The sequence below is a fragment of the Phodopus roborovskii genome, unplaced genomic scaffold, assembly GCF_943737965.1.
Source record: "Phodopus roborovskii unplaced genomic scaffold, PHOROB, whole genome shotgun sequence".
NCBI classification, from domain to species: domain Eukaryota; kingdom Metazoa; phylum Chordata; class Mammalia; order Rodentia; family Cricetidae; genus Phodopus; species Phodopus roborovskii.
The window spans coordinates 21,305,888-21,324,359 of record NW_026126410.1 but is presented as its reverse complement, the minus strand read 5'-3'; the positions used below and the strand labels follow the sequence as shown (position 1 = coordinate 21,324,359).

General features: G+C 38.2%; 1 protein-coding gene across 1 annotated transcript; it reads right to left on the bottom strand.

Annotated features, from left to right (window-relative positions):
* Positions 1-1,433: 1,433 nt before the first annotated feature.
* Ugt3a1 (UDP glycosyltransferase family 3 member A1) lies at positions 1,434-11,164 on the bottom strand. Its single transcript, XM_051182688.1, has 4 exons — positions 11,108-11,164; positions 4,568-4,799; positions 3,122-3,341; positions 1,434-1,710 (listed from the first exon to the last, which is right to left on the bottom strand). The coding sequence occupies exons 1-4, from the start codon at positions 11,162-11,164 to the stop codon at positions 1,434-1,436; spliced, it is 786 nt and encodes a 261-aa protein (XP_051038645.1).
* Positions 11,165-18,472: the final 7,308 nt, after the last annotated feature.

Genomic DNA, 18,472 nt, shown 5'->3' with positions numbered 1-18,472 from the left:
CTTTTTTGCTGGCCAGATCTAGGGAATAATAGGTTAGCATTAATTATAAAAATCTCATATCTACAACTCTGTATTGTACTCTTCCTATCTTGATCAGATAAAATTAAGAATTTTGGGTTAATCCTTAAGCTGAAACATAGGCCCATATGGTAACATTGTTATTCTTCTCAAATCCCCAATTTATTCCCTTTTAGTAGCTATGAAACCTCTCAATGTTACCAAATTATTTACTTATGTATTTTCTCGCCTATGTAAAGATAATCATCCTAAAATGTTAATCTACACAACTATGAAACACAAGCAATACATTATAAGGTCACTTGCAATTATATTTGTCTTTAATCTGAGAACTTAATGACCAAATTAAACTTTCTCAACTGGCATCATATTAGTTTATGTTTTCCATATTTACAAAAATGCTGGAGAGAAGTGCATTCATTACTGTGTATATTATATTTTAAGGGTTTAACTACTTTCTCTATTTTAATATATTTGTATATAAAATACTAGCACACCTGCAAATCCTGATGTCCTGTGTAATGTGACCCTCATCCACACACTACACATGATCCCTCACAGGATTTTCCCATATATACTTGTTTTCAAGAGTAAATAATATTTTATAAAGAATGGCCGGACATTGTTTGTTATCCCTCAACTCCTACCATCTATTAAAAAAAAAATGACATTCTGTATTTATCACATCTCTTTGTATCTTCTTACTTAACAATGAAGTTCATTCTGTATCAATTTATAAATCTCTGGCTTATTCTATTTTACATTCAGCTGTTACTCCACTAAGAGAATAGACTGTAGTCTTATTTTAATTTCTCTGACATAAGGAAATAAATCTACCATATTAATCATAAAAATTATTTCTCCTAACCCTTCAATTTTCTATGAACTTTAATTCTGATTTCTACCAAGAAAAATGAATTGACTTCATTTATAAGTTGTCATTGTCAGGTATATTGGCTCATATTACATCCTGGGAGTGGCTGTTCCTGCTTAACGGAAACAGAATGGAGCAGACCAGACAGACATTCTGAACTCTAAAGAGAGGCTATAAGAAAAAAAGGAGTAAATAAAATTTGTCAAATATGTGTGGTTTTGTCTCAAATGATAACAAAGAAAGGAATCAGAGAATAGAAGTCGCAGAGAGAATGAAACTGTCATAGCACTGGGAAGGAAGAAAAGAGTGGAGAGAAGAAATGGCCAGAAAAGGAAGGTTTGTGCTAGAGCAAGGGGATCCAGCAAATGAACAGTCACTGGTCAGTCAATGTATTATATGAGTAATATGAAAAAGGCAGAAAATGGTGAGGACAACTGGAGGTCCACCAGGAGAAAGAGGGGAAGAGAAACCTGGGAGTCCCCTGGGTTAGGGAAAGGGGAAGCCAGAGTTCCTTGCATCCTCCCCCAGGTCAAACTTAACATTATGCCTTCTTTTCCTTCCTAGCCATACCCAGGGACTTGAGCAACAAGCCCAGCACTTTCTTCAATAGCCACAAGGTGCCCAGAGTGAGCCCCAATAGAAACAGTAGGACATCCAGCAGGTACTGCATATGCCACGGCTGTTGAAAGCAACGGGGCTTTAGATGTGCTCCTCCCCCTGTTTGTAGGATGTGGTCAATCCAGCCCACCAGACACTGGGAAGGTGTCAGGGGGTGGGAGCGCTGGGTGGCCCTGGCAGCCATTGCTGCAGATTTGTACCTGTAGGCAAAGAGAGACTATGTTACCAATGTGCTGTGCCAATAGTTGAGACACACACCTTTTTTTTTTCCTAGTACATAACCACAGGTCAGCTTCAAACAAAATTGTTGGCATATACTTGACACTGTCTACCTGAGTCCCAACTAAAATGTTCAATAAAAGTCTAAAAAGAAAAACCTTCTACAAGAAGAATCAAAACTAACCCTTGAAGGGTGCTGAAGGTATGCTCACGTTAAATATATTTCAACATATGTGACCGGATGTATATCTAATTAAGTGATTAGGACATTGAAACTTGAGTGTTTACTCCTGTTTGATTGTGAAATCATTGTGCTGGATGGCCAAGTGATATGTGGAGCAATTGTTGTCTCCGTTCCTGTCTCATTTGTGATAGACATGTGTAAACTTCCTTTACAATCGACCTGTCCTGGCCTTAGAAATAGAATGGAAATGATACTGCTTCTTCATGGTGCATGCATTCTATGTGCTAATGTGGGACAGACAATAATGACACACATGATGAAGATATTGCAAATCTTTCAAAGTGTCAAAAAGAAACTAGTGTATGATGGCTGTGCTCAAGGACAGAAAAGATAATAGCATAGTACATGGTCTCCTAAGGAGACATCCTTAGAGAGATAGTATCCTGAGGTCAACACAAAGACATTGATGAGGGAAGATTAGCCATATTAAGAACATGCAAATGTCCTTGTGATTTGAGTAGGAATGGTTCCCATAGTTACAAGTATTTGAATGTTTGTTTCACAGTTGGTGGGTGGACTGTTTAAGAAGGATTAAGAGCCATGAAGTTGTTGAAGGAGATTTGTTACTGGGGCATTTCCAAGCCCAGTCTTGATCTTTCTGCTTCCTGGCTGCAGATCAGATGTAAGCTCTCAGCCCCTGCTCCAGTGACATCCTTGTGGCCACACTTTCCATCAAGATGGTCATGGACTGACCCTCTGGAAGAAGATCCAATTAAGGTTTTTTTCTTAGAAGTTGCCTTGGTGATGGTACTTTTTTACAACAACAGACTAGTAACTACAAAGTCCTCTTTTGACTCAATTGGAATCCTGTGGACATACGATGAGTCATGGAAAGCAGCAACCGTAAGAACATACAACTGTTCTGTCCTGCTTCAGTTGGAATTCTATTGTAGGTCCCCAAAATATGAGGCTGTGGGGATAATGTGTGTATAAAAATGATCACACCACATCAGGTAAAAGCATATTCTTAGCACCTCACCTAAAATGAGGATTAGTAACAAAGAAAAAGCAGGACTTTCAAGTACCACTTCATGTATTATATAACACATCTCACAAAATTCTGGTGTCATTGATAAACAGACTACACAGAACCCTTAACGTTCACCCTGCATTCAGTCTAAGGGACCACAACCCCAAGAGCTGCATACCTCTTGTCTTCTAGGACTTCTTTCAATGTAAGTGCAAATGTCTCTGCCTTGAGTGTCTGTAATTGAACAGAAACACCAATTTTCTTGGCTTCCACTCGGACCATGTTTTCATATTCGTCTCCAAAAAAGGGAATCCCCACCATGGGCACTCCATGCTGGATGGCCTCCATGATGCTGTTTATTCCCCCATGGGTGACAAAAAGATGAATGCTAGGATGAGCTGTTGTAAAAGAGAAAGATGATCCAATATTTCAGTATGAAAGTTTCAGATACTAAGTAAATCAGGTGACCTTAGAAATACCAATGTGCTAGAGAGACTGGATTTGCTGACTTTGTTTTTGAGATTTGCAGTGTTATAGAATATGATATCTAGCTGTGCCTCTGCAGAGATATGCTTTACTTCAATCCAAAACTATCAAGGACGTAGAACCCAGGGACAGATGCAAGCATGTTTCTCTATTCTTCTCATCCCCATCTTCTCCACTGATGCTTTCTTCTTCATTTCTCTCATACATCTGATCTCTTGTGAAGCTTCTATTCTCAGTATTGTCTCCTCTACTTTAAAAGAAGCTTACAAAAGGGGCTGGTAGACCAGACACTTCTGTGTTTTCATGTCTTGTCTGTTGCTCCATAGTGAAAGCAACCAAAAATTTCTTATGATCAGAAAAGAAATCATCGCAAACTATACCTCCCACAAAATCTATTCATGTACCTTGGAAAGTGAGTCTTTTTCCTGTTGTGTAGCCTGTGATTTTGCTGAACATAAATCTACTTGCAAAATTTTCCAATTTATTTTTTGTCACAGTGTTTGGAACAAACCTCTGATGTCAGCCATTGAGTGTGGAAGTGATGGGTCTCCCGAACAATCACATAGAAACAATTTGAGGGGAGGTGGCTTTAGGGAATTCTTTGTGTTGGTGAAGTCACTGTAAGGTTACTTGGGTTGGCACTCAAATAGCTTCCTATACCCTCATACCCCCAACCATGTTGGAAGTGTCTGAGTTTTCAGCCATTTTCCAACAATCAAGATGTGTCTGCATGCTTACATTCAAATTTAGGTCTTTAAAATGCTAAAAGGTTGTCACAATATTATGAGAATAGCAGCAACAAACAGTGGCCACTGCCCCCATGGAGCAGTTATAGCTTACGTATTGTTTAAGAATGTATTGGGGTGAAAAATCTTAAATACTGATAAATCAAGGCTACATATCTATTTATGGACTTGAGACCTGAGTTGGAAAAGATAAGTAAGTTGCTGCTCTTGACAGTCCAGAGCACAGCTTCATACCCCCAAAAACTCTAGCTGCTTTTGCCTGCATGCTAGAGATACATCTTTACCTATCTGCAGCTTTCCTTCTGCTAGTCCAAATGCTCAGATATCCACTACCTATTAAATCCAAAAAGCACTTCAATGGAAATAAAGCAACAGGTCTAGGAGTTGCTTACCAAGAAGGTCAGTTTGTGGAAGCCAATCCATGATTTTAACATTTGGGGCCAATCTGACATCTTTGGGCCAAAGACCTTCCTTACATGTCCACAGTACCCCATGAGGGAGGTGAGCAAAGGCACTGTTAAACTCCTTAATAAGTTCCTTGTTCTGATACATGGTTACTATGGAACCCAGGGCCACTAGAACAAAACCTGATTCTCCAAACTTAGTGAAAAAATCCTCCAAGTCCTAGAAGAAACAAAGGAAAGAAGACAGAAGAAGTTGTTTGTAAAAACCAAAGCAGCTATGACACAAAACCAGGTTGAATAAACCCATGCTTTTAGCTGCTTGTGTTCTATGTGGCAAAATTCCTTTCATAGCCTCTTTACAGCTGTGTTCTGAGTACTGTATTCATGCTTACTGCATTGATTAGCAACCATCTTATCATGTTTGGGCTGTTATGGATTGTTCTTCCAAGCAAATATATATATACAAGATTTTATTTTAGTAACTAATTTCCATTGCTTAAAGTATAAGCTCAGGAATAACCTGATTTTTAAGGGCACTTTTTGTTTAGTAACTTCAGGCCCCTCCTGTTTTTATCATCAATTGTATTATTTTAAGTTCATGCTAGAAATATAGTATATAAAATTTCTTCCCTTGCCATGTTGTATAACGTGTTGTCCTCTGATGGTGTTTTCTAACTTTGGCTACAGAATAATAGATTTATAACAAGGGTTAAGAAGTCTCCTTTCCCGTGGAACTGCCACAAATATTCATAGAGCAACTAAAATTAACTCTTCGGTGTTTCACTTAATTTATCAGTTAGTCCATGTTATATTAAAATTTCTTAACAAAAGAGTTTATTGTTTCAGTCTAATTTAATCCCATAGGATTTTCTATTTGTTCTTCAGACAGTTGTGTTAACAGACATGAATAGGACGTTTTTCATTCATGTATGTGACATAATTTGATGATACATCATGTTTGTATAATTCCCTTTTAATCTTTATTGTTTTATGTAATAGTGAGTAATTTTTCACTGGACAACATAACTATTCAATTGTTCTTATTTATTTTCTCAGTAACTCTAGTGGTTTGTCAGTATACTACTCTTGATTTTACTGATTCTAATTTTTTCTATTCATTCTTTCAATCATCTATACTGTGATTCTTTTAATCCCCTTTTTTCTGATAGCATTCTATTGAGTTCTCTCATTATCCATACCTTATATTGAAAGGTTAGGTTACCAATTTCAATACTTTGTAATAATGGAGATAATAACAGCTACAAATTATATCCTAAGTTTTATTTTACTGGACTCCATTATTCTATTCTTTTCATTTCATTTTCATTGATGCAATATTTCCAAAGTTTCTCTTAATTTTTTTCCATTTTTCTCACTGGATTTTTATAGTGTGTAGTCTATTTTTATATATTTTTAATTTGTAACTCAACCCATTGTGATTAAGAGATATCTGCATTAATTCATAATTTTGAACGTTATGGGTTGTTTGTGTGTTGTCTAATATGACCCAACAAGGTTATTTTGAGCATTATAGAAGAACACATGCTCTGATCTTGTTGGAAAGAACACTTGGGTTTGGAAAGATTGTTCAGCACTAAGACAACTAGCTGTCCTTCCCGAAGACCACAGTTCAGTTCCCATATAGCAGGTCTAGCAACTCTAGCTCCAGGATAGCCAATGCCCTCTTCTGGGCCCAAGCATGCACATGGTACACAGACGTGTGTGCAATGCAAACACTCAGGCACATAAAATGACATAAAAATAAATTTAAAGAACATTCCATGTACTTCTAATAGTTCTGGTTAACCTATATGTTGCTGGTGGTTTCTTTTGTCCTGCAAGGTCCCACTGCTTCAACCCCAAATGAACACACAGAGATGCTATATTAATTAGAAAACTGTTGGCCAAATGGCTAGGGCTTCTTACTGGCTATGTGTCTTAATTATTAATCCATAACTACTAACCTAGGTATTTGTACATGACCTTATTTTACTGGAGAATGCCTGGCATGTCCTATCCTGGTTCCTCCATGGCATCTCCTTCTGCCTACCTTTCTCAGAATTCTTCTCATCTACTAGTCCTGCCTATCTTCCTGGCTCTACTGGCTATTGGCCAAACTGTTTTATTCATCAACCAATAAGAGAAACATATATGGGTTGAGCACTGGGACAGAGGGTAGAGCCAACAGTCCACCTTACTTCGGGAACTTCTCAGAGCAACTCTGAACAAAGGAGACCTGACTATCCACGCGGGACCACCCGTAATTTCTACCTGCTTGGTCTCTGACCCCACCTCCACTCCTCTGCTGGAGCCTCGGGCCCCTCCCAGAGATCCGCCTATCTCTGCGGGACCACTGGGAGTACCTGCTGGCATCTTCTACTGGATCCTCATCATTGACCCCATCCCTGGATCCCTGTCTGTGGAGAAACCTCCTAGAGATCTTGGACCACACAGAGCTACAGATATTGAATCTCAGACCCACATAAGCCCACGGGGGAAGTACCATAGAGAGAGGGGGAGACCCCACCAACACCTACTGGAAGAAGCTACGGGAAGAAGGCAATACAAGAGAACACCTAACAACAGAAAGACAAGCATGACACCACCAGAATCTAGGGAATCTACACCAACTAGAATGGAACACAACAACAAAGCAAAGACACTGAGAGAAACAATTAATAAATGGGACCTCTTCAAACTTAGAAGCTTCTGTAAGGCAAAGGACACAGTCGACAAGACCAAACGGCAGCCCACAGACTGGGAAAAGATTTTCACCAATCCTATATCCGACAAAGGGCTGATCTCCAAAATATACAAAGGACTCAAGAAACTAGTCAACAAAACACCAAATAACCCTATTAAAAAATGGGGTACAGAACTGAAGAAAGAATTCTCAATAGAGGAAATCAAAAAGGCTGAAAGACACTTAAGAAAATGCTCCACATCCCTAGCTATCAGGGAAATGCAAATCAAAACAACTTTGAGATACCATCTTACCCCTGCCAGAATGGCTAAAATTAGAAACACCAATGGTGACTCATGTTGGAGAGGATGTGGAGAAAGTGGAACACTCCTCCACTGCTGGTGGGAGTGCAAACTCATACAGCCATTTTGGAGATCAGTATGGCAGTTCCCCAGTAAAATGGGAATTTACCACAGGAACCGGCAATCACCCTCTTAGGCATATACCCAAAGGATTCACATCCATGCAACAAAGACATCTGTTCAACTATGTTCATAGCAGCACTATTTGTAATAGCAAGAACCTGGAAGCAACCTAGATGCCCTTCAATTGAAGAATGGTTAATGAAGATGTGGCACATCTACACAATGGAATACTACTCTGCAGAAAAAAATAATGGTATCTTGAAATTCACAGGCAAGTGGATGGCACTTGAAGAAAACATCCTGGATGAGGTAACCCAGTCACAAAAAGAGGAACACAGTATGTACTTACTCATATATGGATTTTAGACCTAGATCAAAGGATCACCAGCCTATAATTCACACCACCTGAGGAACTAGGATACAAGGTGTATTCTAAGAGATTCATATAAAGTCCCTCACAGAACTGGTAATGGACAAGTCCCCCAGAGCTTAGGTGAAGTGGGGGGGGGTGCAGCGAATGGAGAGAGAAGTAGGAGAAAATGAGGGGGAGTTAAGGAAAACATGTGCGACCAGGAAGATTGAGCCTGGTTAGGAATAGAAGATAGGAAAGAGAGAGACAGAGACAGAGAGAGAGAACATAAAAGAGGAAGCCAATATTGGTTTGAAGATAAAATTGAACACAAAGAAAGGTCGAGGGAACTACAAGACTGCTCCCAACTAACAATCTCAGCTTCCGTGGAAAGGCTATCATAAATGCCCTTCCCGGAGAGTGAGATCAACAACTAACTTCTCCATGGAGCCCTCAACTAATGCCTTTTGAGAAGGGGATCAAACACCCATACATGAACACTGAGTCGAACTGGAACCCAGATGCAGATGGAGAGGACAGGACCATGCGGCAGAAACACATAGAGACAGCTTACCTGAACAAGGAGGAGCTAATGGCCACTAGACTGAAAGCTGGGAAGCCAGCATGGGACTGACTCAGGCCCCCCTGAATATGGGTCTCAGCCAGAAGGACTGAGTAGTCTAAGAGACCTCAGACAGTGGAGCCAGGATGTATCCCTGGTGCACAAAAGGACTTTGCGAATATATCCCCCATGGAGGGATAACTGCCTTAATGTAGAGACAGGAGAGAAGCCCTAGTCCCTACTTCACAGGACCTGTCAGATCTACATGACCCCAACTGGATGGCATTCCCCAACACATGGAATTGGGGTGGGGGGATGGGAGGGGAGGGTGTTTAGAGTGCATGTGAGAGGGCAGAGAGGGTAAAAGGGAGGGAAGGACGGAGGGAGGGTTGGGGGGGGGGAGGAAGGGAGGGAGGGGGAACTGGGATCGACATGTAAAACAATAAATTAAATTAAAAAAATGCTTTGACTCCAAAATTTAAGTTGAAGGACAAGTTACTGGGGAAAAGTATTTCTATTTTTGTTTCCACAGAAAATGAAAAGATGTGGATTCCTTCCAGACTAATGAGGTTTGATCATGCCAGACTGCCTGAAACAGAGTACAAGTTAATTCTACATTCAAAACAGCTGGACAAAACAGCCCTACAGACTACAGCCAGGATATCTGAATCTTCTTCGAATCCCCCCAAGACAGCGACCCTTACCAGCAGGAAGTAGCTTGGAAAGAAGGACGCCCAAATTCCCAAATATTGTGTATAAATGTTTGTTTTCATTTAATTGGACTTTTTATATAAAATTAAATAAAATAAATATATATATATATATATATATATATATATATATATATATATAAAAGAATGGCTCTTTCTTTTCTTTTCTTTTTTCTTTCTTTTTTTTTTATTTTACATAACAACCACAGTTCACCTCCCTTCCCTCTCCCTGACCCTCCCCCCTCCTTAGAAAGTGTAAGGCTCCTGTGGGGAGTCAACTAAGCTTGGCAAATTGAGTTGAGACAGGACCAAGTTGTCATCCCCCTTTCATCAAGGTTTAACAAGGTATCCCACCATAAGGAATGGGCTCCAAAAAATCCAGTTCATGCACCAGGAATAAATTCTGATCTCACTACCAGAGGCCCCACGTACAGACCAAGCCATACAACTGTCACCCACATTCAGAGTGCCTAGTTGGGTCCCGTGCAGGCTTCCCACCTGTCAGTCCAGAGTCCATGAGCTCCCACTACCTCTGATCAGCTGTCTCTGTGAATTTCCCCTTTATGATCTTGACACCTCCTGGCTCATATGATCCCCCCTCCCTCTCTCCAACTGGACTCCAGGGGCTCGGTCCAGGGCTTGGCTGAGGATCTTTGTACCTGCTTCCATCTGTTACTGGATGAGGGTTCTATGATGACAATTAGGGTAGTCACCAGTCTGATTATAGGGGAAGGCCAGTTCAGGTACTCTCTCCACTATTGCTAGAAGTCTTAACTGGGGTCATCCTTGTGGATTCCTAGGAATTTCCCTAGCACTGGATTTCTTCTTAACCCCACAATGGCTCCCTCTATCAAGAAGTCTCTTTCAATGCTCTCCATCTCTGTCCCTCCCCCAACTCCATCATCCAATTCCCTCATGTTCCCATCACCATCTCCTCCCCTTTTCCCTCCCACCTCCAGTTTACCCAGGAGATCTTATCTATTTCTCCTTCCTAGGGTGATCCATGCATGTTTCTCTTAGGGTCCTCCTTGTTACTTAGCTTCTCTGGGGCTGTGGACTGTAACTTGGTTATTCTTTGCTTTACATCTAACATCCATTTATGAGTGAGTACATACCATGTTTGTCTTTCTGGATCTGGGTAACCTCATTCAGGATGATTATTTTTTTTCTAGTTCCATCCATTTGCCTGTAAATTTAATGATGTCATTGTTTTTTACCTCTGAGTAATACCCCATTGTGTAAATATACCACATTAGCTTTATTCATTTTCCGGATGAGGAGCATCTGGGTTGTTTCCAGGTTCTGGTTATTACCAATAATGCTGCTGCTATGATGAAAATGAACTAAACCTTTGAAACTGTAAGCAAGCCTCCAATTAAACGTGTTCTTTTATGAGTGTTTCCTTGGTCACGGTGTCTCCTCATAGCAATGGAACAGTGACTAGGATAGCTTTTCAGAAGACACTATTTTCTTCTGTGTACTAGAATTATGGGTCCAGAACAACTTGGGCACACTGATGCCAAAGCATCCTTAATAAAAAATCAGCTAAAATGTAGGCCTAGGTTTCAGTTTACTTGCAGGTAGCATCAAGTTCCAGGAAAAGCCATAAGTTGACACCAACCAGAGAGGAAGTACTTGGCATTCCAAATGTTCCAACCATTAGATAAGATTACCAGATGTTCTTGAGCCTAGCATGCATCTATTCCCCTTTTGTCAAGACATCCCTAGACAAATGTCAGCAAATCAGGGTCTTGAACCCTGAAAATTCCCCCCAAATTCTACTGTGATAAAAATCCTACCCCACTATTGTCACCTATATTGAGCGAGTCTAGTTCAGTCTTACACAGGTTCCCCATTTGTCAGACTGGAGTCAGGGATCTCTCACTAGTTCCAGTCAGCTACTTCTGTACAATGGCGAGGCTGGGACAATAAATGAGGCCATTGGCAGTGGGTCCATAATCTAACACTAATGCACAAACTGACTTAGTGGAGCCCATTCTATTTGGAGAGATACCTTGCTCAGCCTAACACAGGGGTGTGGAACGTGGAGAGGTGCTTTGGTCCTACCTCAACGAGATGACAGGATAGCTTTAGTAGACTTCGAGCGGAGGCCTTACCCCCTCTGAGGAGCAGATGGGAGGAGGGTAGTGAGGGTAGTAGGAGAAGAGGTGGGAAGGAGCACTGAGATTGGAATGTAATAAATAAATAAATAAACTTAAAAAAATAAAATCCTACCCTGCCCGGGCATTCTCTGCTATGTCAGATGGATGGAGAGTACATGCTTGAGTTTGAATAAAGGCTCTTTGCCTTTACATATGGGACTCAGTCTCCTTGTTAGTTTTTGGGGGACCATACAATCTGGACATAACAGAATCATTCCACTGAAATATGATTCCAACCATCTATGATTTGGCCACTCTTAATTTGTTAGCTATTTTCCCCCCTTTGGTTTTTTGAGACAGGTTTTCTCTGTATTGCTTTGGAACCTGTCTTGGAACTAGCTCTGTAGACCAGGCTGGCCTTGAACTCACAGAAATCTGCCTGCCTCTATCTCCTGAGTGCTGGCATCAAAGGTGTGTAGTACCACGACCACTTGGCTCTTATTTTAAGTTTTCTATATCTTTTGAAAACACTCTTTCAGGCTGTGGCTTGTCGTTTCATCAATTCAACAGTCTTTTGCTTTAATTCTTATCCTGAACAAAAAATAAACCCATGGACTTAGACTATGAGGCCTAAAACATTGATATTAATAAAGGGAAAAACTAGAAGAGACCCTGGGAGATGTGGCACACACCTTTATTCCCAGCACTCGAGAGACAGAGGCAGGTAGATCTCTGTGAGTTCGAGACCCGCCTGGTCTACAAGAGATAGTTCTAGGACAGGCTCCAAAACTACAGAGAAACCCTGTCTCAAAAAACCAAAAAGGAAGAGACACTTCAAGATATAGGCACTGTGGTGCTTTGAATAGGATAGGTTCATGTGTTTGAATGCTTGGTCATAGGGAGTAATAGTATTAGGAAGCATGGCCTTGTTGGAGTAGGTGTGGCTTTATTGGAGGAAGTGTGTCATTGGGGTGGGCTTTAAAGTCTCAGAAGCTCAAGTTAGGTTTAGTGGCTCAGTCTCTTTTCCTGCTGCCTGAAGATCTGGATATAGAATTCTCAGCTCCTTCTCCAGCACCATGTCTTCCTGCATGTTACCATGTTTCCTGCAATGATCATAATGGACTAAACCTCTGAACTGTAAGCCAGCCCCAGTTAAATGTTTTCCTGTATAAGAGTTGCGGTGGTCACGGTGTCTCTTCACAACAATAGAAACCATAGAAACCCTAACTCAGGTCCAGAAACTGACAGGCAGGACTGAATTAAACTAAAAAGCTTCTGTAAAGTAAACAACAAGAGTGAAGAAACAGCCCAGAGTGGGAGAAAATCTGTCAGCTATTCATCCACCAGGGCATTAATATCATAGCATATATAAAGAACTCAAAAAATTGAATAGCAAATGAATAAAGAATTCAACTAATAAAAGGGAAAATAAGCTGAACATTTTTAAAAGAATACAAATGGCTCATAGATACATTTAAAATCCTCAACATCTTTAGCCATCAGGAAAATGCAGTTAAAAACTACACTGAGATTCCATGTCATCCTAGTCAGAGTGGCTACCATCAAAAAAAAAAAAAAAAAAAAAAAAAAGATGGATGTCCTCCTGTATGCTGTGACTATGTTTCTCTTATTGGTTGGTGAATAAATGCTGACTGGCCAGTAGCCAGGCAGGAAGTATAGGTTATCAGACTATGAATGCTGCAAAGAGGAAAACATGAGAGTGAGAGAGGACACCATGTAGTTATCAGGAAGATAGGGCACCTAGGCATTCTCTGGTAAGCCAAGACTATGTGGAGATACATATATTAACAGAAATGGGTTAATAATTAAGAGAGAGCTAGCCAATAAGAAGTCTGAGCCATTGGCCAAACAGTTTATAATTAATGTAAGCATCTGTTTGTTTATTTGGAACTAAACGGCTGTGGGAACAGGTGAGACAGAAACTCTGTCTTCAAAAAACGGTAAGAATGTAGAAGCTTGAGGTAAAGAATCTTTGTATATTGTTGGTAGGAATATAAAAAAGTTTAGCTGCTATGGGAATCAGCATAGTGGTTCCTCCAGATACTAAGAACTACCATATACTTTACCCATATTGAATCTGGGTGTGTACTTGAAGCCTCTAAGCCATCATACAAAAGAGGGATCTGAAAACTTACAAACACTGTAACAGTTTACCATAGGCATGCTTTGGAAACAGTCTGTGTCCATTAATGAATATTGTGGAATATATACATAGAAGAGTGTTACTGACCTACTGAGAATAGTATGTCACTTGAAGGAAAAGGATGGAACTAGAGACCATCCTGTTAAGTCAGACAAGCCAGATGCAGAAAGACAAGTGTCACGTGTTCTCACTTACCTTTGGAACCTTTCAAAAAAGACATGAACGAAATAGAAGGGGGAATATGACAGACTGGGAATGAAACCATTGGGACAATGGAAGCTATTAAATACAATCATTTCTATATCACACAACAAAAAAGATAAAGTTTATATTTATTTTATGTGTGTGTGTGTGTGTGTGTGTGTGTGTGTGTGTGTGTGTGTGCCTGATTATAAGTATGTGTATAACATGAAGGTTTGGTGCCCATGGGGTTCAGAAGAGGGCACCAGATTCCCCAGAACTGGAGTTTGTAGGTGGTCATGAGCTGCCATGTTGGTGCTAGGAACCAAACACTGGCCCTCTGCAAGAGCAGTAAGTGCTCTTAACTACTGAGCCATCTCTCCAGCCCCTAAAAAGAACTGAGTACTTTCTAACCTCTTTTTCAAGCTTTCCTTCTGTGGAGTCATTTTGGTGTTAGATCTAAACATTATTATCAAACCCAAGATCACCTATTATCACCAGTATCATCAATATTATCCACTATGTAGCTTACTTTTATAGTTTTGTGCTTCAGGACCATGCTTTTAATTGTTGTAGAAAGTGTAAGATTGGCATCTACAATAAAATGCTTTTCTTAATTAACTATTCCAGCTGTATTTGTGGAAAACATTCATTTCTCCACAAAGTTGCCTTTGTTCCTTTGTCATAGATCAGCTGCATCTATTCATGTGCATTCATTTCTAGGTTCCTTATTCTGATTAAATGATCTGGTAATTTTCCCACCAATTCTACCATGCTTTCTTACTATTCTATAATAAACTTGGAAGTCAGGTAATATTTATAAGCTTTGCTTCTGGACAATGTCGATTTGGCTTCTGTAGAGTTTTGCCTCTTCCATAAACTGTTTGATAATATCCATGAAATAATTTACTATGATTTTTGAATTGACTGCATTGTGTATGTAGGTCAAGTTAGAAAAAAAAATTCACATCTATAAACTATTAAGCCAAAAGGCTATCTCTTCACTTACTTAGCTGTTTAATTTAATCAATTTTCTATTTTTTTCTGAAATATACTGTGCACAGACTTTTTTTTAGACTTACACCTAAGTATTTCATTTGGGGACTAATAGGAATGCTACTGTATTTTAAATTTCAAATCCCAATTGTTTATATTTGACACACAGGAAAGAAACATGTTCTATTTTCTTGGTTACTATGGCTAGAGTTTTATCGCTTTTACTGATCTTTTTCAAACAGCCAACTTTGGTTCTGTTAACTTTCTACTGCTTCTCCATTTTCACTGTCATTAACATCAAGATTCTATATACTTCTGTTTTCATTGTAACACAAAGCAGAGCAGATACTAAAAGTATGCCTATTTAATTATTCATTTTTAAATGTTTTATGAAATTTGACAGCAAATTGTAAGTAATAAAGAATAGCTAGATCTTCTCAATGAAGTAAGGTACATAAATAACCAGCAATTTGTAGCTCATAGAAATGTAGTTTATTTCATGCAAAGCTTCATAATATCCTATATTTTAGTAATGAATCATATAAACACTTCAAAAAAATTCATTGCACATTTAGTTACAATACTACAAAGGAATTGTGAGTCAATGAGTTTGTCAAAATCAAAAAGGAACATTATGCATAGATAAGGCAAAAGATGCTAACTTACTTACTGATAGCACTTTGCAGTTTTTTTCAAATATAGATTTGAAAATGTAGTGAGAATCTACAGAAAAGTAGTTACAACCATAACCTACTGGCTAGATAGGAATACATCCAGTAATACCCAATAATAAAGGCTGATGAAAGATAATCTTGGCATCATGCACTCCAAAATAAAGAGTTACCATTTTGAAAATTGTGATTAGATACAATTTGTAAAGATTTATGTTCTATTTTACCTAGTCAACTGAGTTATATGAAGGCAAACTACCAAGCTCTTATCAATGCAATGTGGAAATTAGGCTTATAGTATGCTTTTCTTGGGTACTGGTGTGTGGATCATGTATACACACATAAAAAAACTAAAGAAATGCAGGCATGTTTCAAATCCATGTCAGAGTACTGTACTTCAGAATATTATACTAAGGCAGTGTGTTGGGTCAGAACTTAAAGATGCCTTTAAAACTATTTAAAAGGAATACTACAATTACTTACTTACAAAACATTTATAAAAATTAAATACCAGGAAATAACAACATCAATAATTAGAGCTTGTTTTTACTTTTAAATGCTATAATTTATATATTAGGTTATAGTATTTAAAAGATAGACATACATATGCTCTATCTTCTAAAATGAGAAAAATCCTTCAAGTTGTTCCCAAAATACAGACAAAAACAAATCCATTGGATTGCTTAACAGAATAAATAAATAACAGTCCCTTCCAAGAATTTGGCATGCCAAAGAGGGAAGAGGTTAGCAGTATTCTTCCAATAAAGACAGAAGACATATGCCATGGTGCCAACTCCAAAAGCTGTGCACTTTAATGCACCGTGGACTTGCCTTACATGTCTGCCACAGTCAGCTATTTATTTTCCGTACCCTTATGCACCAAACACAGTAAAGTTCCTTTACAACATTATCTGCAATCAATATAACTGCCAAACACAATGTTTGAGGGGAAGAAACCAAATCATCTTTTAGGATAGTGATGACAGAATTACACCAAGTCTTATTTATTAAGAAAAATTTAAATTACAGAAACATGACACCTGATCTCAATGGTAAGTCCATTGACGTGTTGTTACACTGGTTAATAAGGAAGGAATTAGAGATGAGCCTGCTTCCTTGGCAGTGGAAAGGAAGGTAGTGCCTGCCCCACTGGGCAGAGGGCTCAGTGCTGGGATCCAGGTGCTGGAAGTTGGACTAAACCTGCCTACTCTTCCAAGTCTCTAGCCACAAAAAGTCACTGATCCAGAAGCAAAAAACAACAAACAAACAAAAAAAATCAGATTTCATAAAGCCCCCTATAACCCTTTGTTCCATTTTTAAACATGAGTATTTTTTATGAGTTCTTTTTTACGATAAAATTCCTCACAGTTCTTAATGTTGGGTATTTTAAAGACATTTTATACAGTGACAGTATAAGACATTTTTACAGTGAAAATAATTTTTACTGCAGTGCCTTCCTTAGTAACCTAAAAGAAAGTGCACAGAGCTAGTATGTACAGACATGCACTGGTCAGTTGTGCAGCAATCTGTTTTACTACTTTAGGTACAATACTACTATTTCAAGTAATGGGATTTTAAGTCAGAAATAGTTCCTTTTGACTGTACTGCTCATCAAAAATAACTGTGCACATAAGACAAACTAAACAGAAAAACCTGTCAGCATATTGAAAGTCAAAAAATAAAGAGCGGCAAGAAGGAGTAAAGATCGGAGAGTGGGAGGCACAAAAGAAAGGCAAACCCTAAATACTCTTACTTCTTAGTTTTTAAAGTTTAACTTTTAAAGTTCTTAGTTTTTAAAGTTTAGTTTTAAAGTTTAAAGTTAAACTTACATAGCCCATTGAACATTGAAAATTCAAGTGTGCTATAACTTCTCAAGGACATGTTTTGTTTCTTAGTACAAATATACTTTCATCCTTGTGATTTTTCAGACATGGCCTAGTCTAAAAGCATAAATCTTACTTTATAGACTGAACTGTAACTAAAGGTTTTATTTCTCCCTTAATATAGTAATCAATATACTATCAGAAACATTCTTTATGCCTATTAAAGATATAAAATGAAGCCTGTAAATAAACATAATGAAATTTGTCCATTAGCATGCTAAAATACACTAAAACAGACAAACAAACAAAAACCAGTGACATCACCTACACTTAAATTGAACACATATTGTGCTTTGATTTTACATTAGTTAAATGGTAGAGGCCAACAAGCAATAAACACTTCTTTTTGGTTAGATGATTGAATCTGATCTATTTTTATGATGGGAATTTTTCATACTTTGACTTAAGTCTTAACCGCTTATGTGAAATGAGACCCTTTTGTAGGATGAAATTATTCTAAAACTCTTGTATGAATGTGGTACAATAGAAAATATTTATAATTACACTTATATTTTAATTCTTATTTAAAATTCTTTTACAAAAATGTACAATTAATAAAATGATTATGTAGTTTTAAAAAGTAAATTAACAATACATATAAATGATTCTTGAAATTTATAGATATTTTTCTATAATGCTTATTTTGAGTTATTAGTTTGTTTTCTTAATTGTTTAGAAATATTGATTTGGGTGATGTGGCACATGTCTTTAATCTTAGAAGTTGGGAGGCGGAGGAGGAGGATCAGAAATTCAAGGTCATCCTCAGTTACACAGACAGTTTGAGGCCAGCCCAGGCTACATGAGACCCTGTCTCAAAAAACCAAAATTTCAGGTAACTCTAATCAAATACTTGTTAGTATGTAAGAAAGATATAAAAACGTACCAGAAATAATTCTTTAAGAAAATCATTTTGCATGTAAAGCAGGAGAACTCTGTAGTAATATTTCTGTGACTGTATCAATACATATTAATAAATGTCTCAAAAAATAAAAATAATGTACATACTACCAATGATTTACACAAAGTGGCTTAATAAATAGTAACTTAATCCCTCAGAAATAAATTCAGTCTTCCAGCATGAAATCATTGCTTTCTAAACTCAAATTTACCCATTAAGGTAACTTTTCTAGATGGTTACATACAAAATCTTATAAGAGAAACTGCAAAA

Excerpts from the sequence above, each read along its gene's own strand:
- Ugt3a1 (XM_051182688.1), bottom strand. The coding sequence starts at position 11,164 with ATGGGGAACCTGTGTAAGACTGAACTAGACTCGCTCAATATAGGTGAC. Across the intron at positions 4,800-11,107 it reads ATATAGGTGACAATAGTGGG|GACTTGGAGGATTTTTTCAC; the intron begins GTAGGATTTTTA and ends TGTTTCTTCTAG. Across the intron at positions 1,711-3,121 it reads GAAGTCCTAGAAGACAAGAG|GTACAAATCTGCAGCAATGG; the intron begins GTATGCAGCTCT and ends CTTTGCCTACAG.